The sequence below is a fragment of the Pelecanus crispus genome, chromosome 17 (genome assembly GCF_030463565.1).
Source record: "Pelecanus crispus isolate bPelCri1 chromosome 17, bPelCri1.pri, whole genome shotgun sequence".
Classification (NCBI taxonomy): domain Eukaryota; kingdom Metazoa; phylum Chordata; class Aves; order Pelecaniformes; family Pelecanidae; genus Pelecanus; species Pelecanus crispus.
Window position 1 is genome coordinate 3,353,719 of NC_134659.1, and position 9,801 is coordinate 3,363,519.

The following is a 9,801-nucleotide window of genomic DNA, read 5'->3' on the forward strand; positions in this document are numbered from 1 at the left end:
CGGTGCAATAGGAGATGCAGTCTGGAAGACTGTGCTACTCTGAAGCAGGGGGAGGTTAATCTTTAGGTTGCTCCATCCTTCTCCGCAGCTGCAAATTCAGAGGGTTCCAAATGTGCACCTACCTCCACTGTCAGGAAAAGCAGGCCTCTGAGGGTGTATGAAGCTCAAGAATTGGTAATTAGAAAAATAACTTCAGGAAACTGGATAGAAATGAGTTCCTGCTCAGTGTGATGCTCCCTAAGGCATCTCCCTCTCTCTGTTTTCTGTTTGATGAATCTCTCTGAAAGTTTTTGAGTGGGAGGCAAACACTTAAAATGTGACGTTTCCTGTCAAATGTCTGCCCTGTAACCTGCATTAAAGCAGGGGGAGGGATGCCGCTGGTGATCAGCAAGTGGAGCGGCTAGGGAAAACAGCAGCCGGGCGGCACACACATGCAAGTAAAGATGCCCAATCTCCCCTGCACAGACTGCGGTTCGGCCGTCATGGTAAAGCAAGTCAGGCCTGGGCAGGGAGACTGCAGCAGCAGCAGTACTGGAAACAAAATCAGCCAGTTTCCCCAAGTGAAAAAACCACTCACAAAATACTCCATAAAAACCAGCAGCTGTGCCACTGTGTGAAATGAGCTCCGGTGTCACCACCGCTTCCCCAGGCAGCAGAGTCGCATGGTGTCGGAGACCCGCAGGGCCCAGCCAGGACGGTTACCTAAGGGGACAAGCTGGCAGTTAGTTGAGTCAGGGTCAATGATCCAACAGCGACAAGCAGCCTCAGGGACGTTTGATACTGAAGGGGCCTTTTCATGGTTGAGGAATTGTGTAGCTGCCTGCAGGATGAAATCATTCTGTGCAAGTCTCTTCAGCAGCTGCATGTGAAGTAACTTGCAAACTGGTTTTAGGGAGGTATGGCTTCAAAGCTATCTGTGTGACAAGTTAAATGCCTTGAAGCCTTGAGAGTTTTGTGCCAAAACACCTCTCAGGATCTTGGTGAACATGCCTGACATCTTGCTAGGACAGAGCCCAGCAGATAAATGCTCTATGTTGCTGTAGGGAGGCGGCACTAAGCTAGTTCATAGCTTCTTTCAGAGGTCACTAAATAAATAATATCACGGGGACAAAAACTAGCTACTTTTAATGTGGGGTACCCCAGATTTGGAATTTTTAGCTGCGCCTAGCATCAGTGACCCACGGGTGAGGTCCCCTGGGGTTTCCCTGCTCTGCACCCTGCCCTCCCTCCACTGAGGGTTTACATCCCCCGAGCACTTCACCTCCTGGCCATGGCTTTCACAGGCAAACCAGGCACCATGGTTTGGAGGAGCTTCTGGAACCGTTTTACCATGGAGCTGACACCTTCCAGCAGCCCCCACAGCTTCTTCAGTCTGCAAAACCAGAATAAACAGGCAGATTTTAATGACCGGTAAATGCAGCAACAGGGGGAGGGTGTTAATGGTAAATGCACACTGTAATACTCTTTTTCATAACCAAGCGATCCTATGGTGTTCCTGCTAGCCATACCCACTCTGCCCAAGAGCTTGCCTTTAGGGAATACCAAATCCTTCTGCAGAGGAAGGGGATGCCGCTAAGGCTATTTATGCAGTAGATGTGCATCAGCTTGCCCTAGTCCGTAGAAAAGGAGGGACTCGCACCAGCCCCCGCCGCCCCGCAGCCTGCCCCGTGTGTTTCCCATTGTCCTGGTTTCGGCTGGGATAGAGTTAATTTTCTTCCTAGTAGCAGGCATAGTGCTGTGTTTTGGATTTAGTAGGAGAAGAATGTTGATAACACGCTGATGTTTTTAGTTGTTGCTGAGTACTGCTTATGCTAATCAAGGACTTTTCAGCTTCCCATGCTCTGCCAGGTGCACAAGAAACTGGGAGAGGGCACAGCCAGGACAGTTGATCCAAACTGACCAAAGGGCTATTCCATACCATATGGCGTCATGGGCAGTATGGAAACTGGGGGGGGTTGGCCGGGGAGCAGCGATCACTGCTCGGGAACTGTCTGGGTATCGGTCGGCGGGTGGTGAGCAATTGCATTGTGCATCACTTGCTTTGTATATTATTAGTAGTAGTATTATTATATTGTTATTATTATTATTTTACTTTATTTTATTTCAATTATTAAACTGTTCTTATCTCAACCCAGGAGTGTTTCTCACTCTTACTCCTCCAATTCTCTCCCCCATCCCATCGGGGCAGGGGGAGTGAGCCAGCGGCTGCGTGGTGCTGAGTTGCTGGCTGGGGCTAAACCATGGCACCCGTGGAGCTGCCATCTGAAGGATGCTACAGCCCATGGCACACCCTGACGCTGGGCTTGCAGGGACGCCTGCATGCCTTGTGCTCATCTTGTACCGTGTCCCTTCAGCTGTCTCGCCACTGCTGAAGGTGCAACCGCTGGTTTCTGTATCACTCTCAGCCTCGATGACTCTATCAAGATGTTCTTACCCCTTCCAGACAAAAGCTGGCAGCCTGTATGGCTGCAACAGGACCTTTGACAGTGGATCCTGCAGTCCAGTCACTTGCTCCTTCTTCCACAGAGCCAAGCCTGTGCCCATGAACGACAGCACAGAGGTAAATAAAGACCAGTAATTAGAAATCACCCAATAAATGCAATAATTCCTCTTGTTCAGCATCTTTTGCTCCAGCTCAGCCCATAGGTACTGAAGCCCAGGACAGGATCCAGCTTGAGCCACTCTTACAAAGCCTCCTTGTGAATGGCTACTGCAGATATAGAAATATTTACTATAATAAACACCTCAGTAATGTCTTAAATATAATACTTCTCCTCTAAAAGACTGCAGCAGCCCTCAGTGGCCCCAGCCACCCCCAAAACCCAAGAGCAGTACCACAGATCCTCTACCTGGCAGGAAGCAAGGAACCAGACACTGCGGTAATCTTTTGCATAGGCCGGTGAACATCCTTTTGGATTGGGCATAGTCATTCCTCCCACACATGCTGGCGAAGCGGAAATTGCCGTAAAAGTAGTTAAAGCCAAAGGCATCTGTGAGACATGAGAAGAAAGGGCTGATGTTTGGCCAGTTGCATTGGCCATGCGATGCCAATGGGCAGCGGGGGTCACGCTTCTAGGCTGCCCTTTGGGTCTTGGGGTAACACTTACTGTTCCTGTACAGGAAAAGGGCAGTGTCCTGGTACCCTTGGGAGAAAATGTCATTCAAGACCTGCAAGGAGAAACACTTGAGGTCACTAAAGAGCCCTCCATCTGGGCACTGGCAGGATCTATCCGAGGCTGTTTGACAGTGGAGGGTTGGGATGGCCCCTTTGGGAAGGCAGCAAGCACAGGCTGGTTTCCCAGCACCAAAGCACTGGTGGAGCCCATCCCAGGTTGGCCACCCATCAGCACTGTCCACCAAAAAAATGCACTGCCCTTGAAATCTGATTAAGTAACGATGGAGACTGAGCTGAACCTTGAGGTTTGGGAAAGCAGGTCCAGCATTAATTTGTTTTAACCAAAACAAAGCTGGGAAGAAGACCTGGTGGGCTTACCATGGTGCTAGGTGGAAAGAGAGCATAGCTAATCCTGCAGAGGTTTTCTATTGAGATCTGAATGCTGCCATTGAAGATCTGGAAACAGAAGAAGATAGCGGGACAGTCCCGCGGACAGATATCGAGCTCTCCCGTGAATGGAGACACAGTGATCACAGCTTCTTCCAAGCTGGAAACAGGCTGCAGGTTGGTGAATCCTCCATCAACGTATCGCTGCGGGGGAAGAGCAGAGACATGTTTGCTTTGAGGATTGCTACAGCGTGTGTGCGAGGGCAGCGTCACCAAGAGGAAAGCAAGGAGCTGCACGGGCGACATCTCCCGCCGCGAACCAGTCTCAGCATGTCCTCTCTTCCCCCTTGCAACAGCATCTCTTCCCACCCCTTGCTCTTAATCCTGGCCTTTGCCAGTTCCTCCTGCTGCCCTGCCTACAGCACCCAGCGAGCTCCTCGACCAGGTGCTGTAATCCACAGCAGCTATTAAAATAGAAATATAATTATTTTAATTCACAAATCTTTGTAAAGTTTTTTTGGCAGTCATTAGCCAATTCAAGCATCACTGAATTCGCAATGTTGTATAAATTTCAAGTCCTGAGCTCAAGCAGTAGGGCTCCTGCATTTAATAATTGCCTGCAAATCCCTGGAGGATAACTCACTGGGCAAGGAAAATGTCATTTGCTGTATTCAAAAGGAATCTGAATTTACCACCCACCTCAGTGGGATTTGAGGTTGCAAGGACTGCAGCTGATCAAATTAAATGCTCGTGAAATAACAGCGCAGAGGAGCCTCACGCAGTGACACCACTGAGCTCTGGGTCCTGCAAACTTTATGCACTTTGTGGGCAAGCCCTGCAGTCCGGGGTGAGCTGGAGATCTGACCTGACAGCCAGGTACAGGCACCCGAGGACTAACCAGGCTCAAGCAGTGCAGACCAACAAGAGTAAAGGAGAGGTCCTAGCTCTATCCCAGCTGCAAATCTGGTACCGTGGCTTTGTGAGCTTTGACACACAAGCGGGTCACCATGCATCGGTTGCTCCATGGTCCATCGGCACTTGCTCCACCACCACGCTGCTGTGCTCCTCTTTCACTGAGGGTTAGCAACGAGCCAGACCAAATTTGTTGACTTCACTGTGGTGTTTCACAGAATATGAATATGCACATGGTTGGGGGAGGATCCTCCCATGAACTTTTGATGTTTCAGCCATGCAAGTCTGCACCTGAGCTAATGGAGACGTCTACACTTCCAACAGATCCTGCCCAAGATAACTGGATTGTGTGTCGAAGTCCTGACTGTGGGCATCCTTGCATCTCACTTTGGAGACCTGCAAGGCAAGATCTAGTCATCCAGGCTCTGTCCGTAGGCAAAGCAGGAGAGGGCTCTCCAGATGGCAATTCCACCCAGCTATCATCTTAGGATGGGATGAAGAACAAGCTAAAAGACTTTATCATCCTCCATTAACTAAAGAAGAAGCCTAGACATATATATCCTCTGCTCAAGGGAATGTAAAGTTCAAACCCAAGAACGTGCTGCTGGGAGCATATGTTTTATTGGAAATACCACTCACCACACCTCGGTAGGATGGAGGGATGAATCCACAGTAGATAGGAAGAAAGCAGCTGCAGAGGAGAGCCTGGGGGAGGAGAGGGATTGCAGAAGTAAATGTTCCTGTCAAAGTTCTCCTGGACAAAAGCTGTTGACTGAGTGCCTGGAAATTCAGGCTTGACAAATCGTCTGGAGCCAGGCTGTCGGTACCACCTGGATTTTGCACTTGACTGTGACAAGAAGAAAGGTTTCAAGAAGGGGAAAACATCTCATTTCAATAAAATTGAAGTATTTCTCTTGAGAAGGGCATAGCACTTCATGTTTTATTTTTATAGCTGCCAGCAGTATTAGAGTTGTATGTCTATATATCACTGTCCAAACACTGCCCTTTGACGGTGGCAAGGTGAGGCTTTGGGGTTGTTTTTCATATTTGTGGGGTTTTGGACAAAACCAAGACATCCTCACAATGTGTTTTCATTCTGCTGGGATTTGTCAATGATAAAGCCACTGCTGGGCCGTTTGCAACCATTTTCCACCAATCTCATCAGCTGGGAATGAGCATCCCGGGCTCCTGGGTTGACCTAGGACAGGAACCATCGGGTGAACTCCAACATCTCCATGGACTTGCCATCCTCTACTGTCTCCCTGGGACAAGCAAGCCCACAACCTCATGGTCAGCTCTGTTAGGGTTTTACCCTGGGATTCTTTCCCCAGCAGCTCATTTACTGGTTAATCAGCTGCTTGTTGTCTGGCAGTACAGATGCTTTGTCCAGCTCTTTCCTCCCAGGAAAGTGCTGAGGCAATGAGGAAAATTACGGCCAATGGGACTTGGCCAAGGAGAGACCTGTCCAGAAAGCTGAGAGGTTGTGTTAGCATTAACACAGCTCTTTGCAAAGAGTCATTAGCACTTATTAGAGATGGTCAACATGTCAGCATCAGCTTTTTGAAGCTGGAAACAAACCTTCTGCTTTTTTAGCATGATTTATTCCTGCCTGACTCTGGACCTAACAACATCTTCCTCCTTCCCTCCAAGCACAGAGCTTCCTGACACTCTCCCCAGCTTGGGTAGCAAACAGTGCAGTTAAAGTCATCAACACTTAGGTACCTCCACCCCAAGCAGTAGGTAGAGATCTTCCTACAGCATCAGAGGAAGGTCCCTTTACCTGAATGAGCTCCTCTTTCGAGCTGAACTCAGAGGCCATCACGTTTTGGCCATCCACCACCCGCGTGAGCGAGATGTGCAGCCGCCCCGAAGCCAGCTGGTAGGAGTCCTCTGGTAGCATCTGCTGCAAAACAGTCTTGATATTCGCCAGCAAGCTGCACTTGGGGGAGAGAGGTCCCAGGATGGTTTTCCTGACTTCCGTTGCCATGGCAAAGGAAAATTCCTTTAGGTCATCTGGCACCGAGTGGGGTGGGGGGGAAGATAGAGAGAAAGTCAATATCCCTGCTGCCCTAACAGTTATATATTTAATCCTATTTTTAATACTCCACACAAATAAAGCCTCTTGCAGCCCCCGTGCATGACCCCAGGATGATACTGCTGCTTCAATGGGGGACACTGAGGCAGGACAGAAAGGGGGAGATGACCCCCTGATGTCCTCAAAGCACAAGTATTGCTGAACGTGACCCCACTGGTGAAATCTCTGTCTGCACCAGAGATGGGTGCTCAAGGTGTGCCTGGCCAGGGATTAGGGAAAGGCTCCAAAGAGCCCTGGGAAGGGGGACACAGGTGCAGACACCGAGTTATCAGTGCCAATGTGACTTGCCCAACAAAGTTCTGATTTTGCACGTAGGCAGCTCCAGGCTTCACAGGGGAGCTGGGACAGCTCAAAGGTGAGGACGAGGGGCAGACCCCTGCCTCCTCGGCTTAGGGCTTTCCTGCAAGCCAGGGACCCTGGCTCCACCATGATGGGACTCCCTACTCACCTGAGCTCCCCCGCTGGCCCCCCAGCTGCTGTTAATAGTCATGTTAATAGTCATTACATGCATCTGCACATTCCAGAATGTGGATTAAAGGAGCAGAGCTGCAGAGCCCCAGCTGAGGGCTCAGGAGACACTGGGTTTTAAAGGCTGTGCAGTGATGGGGGGAAGAGGGGTGCAACAAACCCCACAGTCAGCCTGAGCCGGGGGAGGGAGCTGAAATGGGGAGCTCTCTTGGGGGAATACCCCACCTTGAGCAGTTAAACTCTTGCAGCAAGAAGCTTATCTGGCTCCCCAATGCTGCAAAGAGCCGTCCTTGTGCCCGGGTGGGCTCCCTGGGACCCTGCACCGGCACGAAGCCATGGGCTTGCCTTAGCACCATGGCTTTGTAGGGGCAAAGGTTTCCAAGCTGTCTTGTGAGATTGCTTTAAAAGCATGGACAGACAGACGGATTAGATGGAGTGTCCCGAAAGCAACTGGAGCAACACAGGTATTAAGAGGGGTTATAAATGTTTGAGCGGATGTTCAGGCCATGTGGCATGATGATTAATGCTCGGTGGGTTCACACAGGGTCCTCAGGGATGCCGAAAGAGCCGGAGGCGCCCCCGGACACAGTCTGGCTGTTCTGTGTCCTGGAAGTGCAGGAAAACCTGGGAAAACTGCCTACAAGCTGCCAGGTAAGAGGTGAGAGCTGACCCCAGCTTTGGGGGCTTTGGCTCTGGATGGGGCTTTGACTCGGGGTGAGCGAGAGGTGACCCTGGCATGCAACGCCATGACTGTCCCCACCTGCACCAGCTTGCTGGTGACAAGCATGTGCCCAGGAGGTGACCTGTGGGGTGGCAGAGGACAGCCTGGCTTGGAGAGCTTGGAGCTCCTCACCCAGCCCGGGTCAGGGCAGGGGCCAGGTACACGACCACAGCCACCCCATGGGACACCCCAGCAGGAGCCAAGCACACCTTGAACCCTCTTTTTGCTCCAGTCCTCCCCAATGTGAATTGGCAGAGTTTGTGCCACATTAATTTTCCTCATTAGAACCCCAGCCAGAGTCATCGCTACTCAAAAGGTCTTTTCTTTCCCCCGGGGAAGATGTTTTGGGTGCAAGATCATCTCAGCACCTCTAAGTGGATGGTGCCTACCACCCCCAGTGAAGCAGAAACCCTGTTTCGGCACTGGTGCCCACAGCAAGAGCAGTTACCAAACTGACTTATACCTGCCGGACAGCCCCAGCTCCATCCAATTACACCAGCATCAGGAATCAGGGAGGAAATTTTTGGGGCCCTTGCTGATTTGCAGAGGAGTTCATCCCCATATGGGCAGAAAGATTCCTTTCTGCTTTGTCTAAATATATTTGCCAAACTTTTGAATTATTTTTAGCTCCAGCAGAGTGGCTCTAGCATCCACCAGAGGTTTCAGGAACTGTGTGTTTCCTCCCTGCTTCCTCCATCATTATTTGGACCCTAAACCCCCCACTCCTCCTAAATGTCCCCATTGCTTGAAGCGGGACGCGGATCAGCCTTCAGAGACTTAAGTCTTGTGTACAATTGTTTACACATGGACACTAATTGGAAATATGACAGACTTGTTATTAGAAGTGGATTCACTGCTCTGAATTAATTCTAGACATAGATGATCTTATTGCTAGGGGGGCCTGTTTCCACATTGTCTGAAGGGGTTCGGAGTAAAACCTCTTTTGCAGCAATAAGAGAAACCCCAGCCCCAGGCTGGAGCGGGGACTGCTGTTCACCCAGGCATGTCCTGCTGACGAGCCCTGGAGCTTTTGCCAAGGGCAAAGGTGCTCCCCTATCTGGGAACGGGAATCTCGCCACATCTTCCCTTGTGCTGGGAAGGTTGAGTGGGATAACCCAAAGCAACACGCAAACAAGGCTATCAGCTCTATAGATACCTATGTGACTGCCACTCGTGTCCCTTCGTAGCTAAGGATGCCAAGGGACCTCATCCCTAGGAGACAAGGGGGCTTTACATGGGCACATCTGCCCACCACAGCTGCATAGGCTTGCTTTGGGACATACCTCAGCATTCCTCAGACCTTGCAGGAGAAGAGAAGGAGATCTGCTCCTTCAGCAGGAGCAGGAAAGTGAGCCAATAAAACACAGATACATCCAGATTTACCTATGAGTATCTACCCGACCATCTGAGAAAACACTCAGACAGTAATAACCAGCTTTTTCTGCTTACACCACCCAAAATGGCTCTAGGCTGGCTGCCAAAATTGGCAACATCTGCAGATCTCTTTTATGCCTTGTGAGTGACACGAGTTACACCAGTATTGCATCCCCACTGGTGCTTTAAGGCATTAGCTCCTCTATTTCTATTTTGAAATTAAAAATTTATGGTACGGAAATCTAGGCAATAATTGTCTTACCGATGCTGACGCCGCACACCACGGCGGCGGCAATGAGCGAGCCGGCGGATGACCCATAGACTTTGCACGCGGACTTGAGGATTTTGGGAGCCAGCTCCAGGAGGGACTGCACCACCCCAACCTGGTACAGGGCAAGAAAGCCACTGCCCGAAAAGGAGAGTGAGAAAGGGGTGCTTGAACCCCGGAGATCCTCCTCAGCCATCTCCAGATCAAATTGACATTATCCGGCTCGATGTCTCGGTTTGTCCTTTTTCACCCGGTGAACTTCAAGATCTCTTCTCTGCTTTCTCCAGGCTCATCTCTGGCTACAGAAGAGTCAGGAAGATGGATTTTCTGCCTCCTTTTATGACAGTGCCCCGAGGCGTTTGGATTCACATGCTATTTTAATTGCTGCCTGTGCTAAAACCAGAATTTTTCTCCTAGTCAAAACAGCTCTTGTAATCTTCAACCACAGCCAGGTCAGATGC

At 50.3% G+C, this 9,801-nt stretch overlaps 1 protein-coding gene across 1 annotated transcript; it reads right to left on the reverse strand.

The window, feature by feature from the left end:
* Nucleotides 1–631: 631 nt before the first annotated feature.
* On the reverse strand, nucleotides 632–9,536 carry PNPLA1 (patatin like domain 1, omega-hydroxyceramide transacylase). Its single transcript, XM_075722546.1, has 9 exons — nucleotides 9,335–9,536; nucleotides 6,195–6,427; nucleotides 5,054–5,119; nucleotides 3,494–3,706; nucleotides 3,108–3,168; nucleotides 2,850–2,990; nucleotides 2,435–2,534; nucleotides 1,290–1,372; nucleotides 632–882 (listed from the first exon to the last, which is right to left on the reverse strand). The coding sequence occupies exons 1-9, from the start codon at nucleotides 9,534–9,536 to the stop codon at nucleotides 632–634; spliced, it is 1,350 nt and encodes a 449-aa protein (XP_075578661.1).
* Between the last annotated feature and the right edge of the window lie 265 nt (nucleotides 9,537–9,801).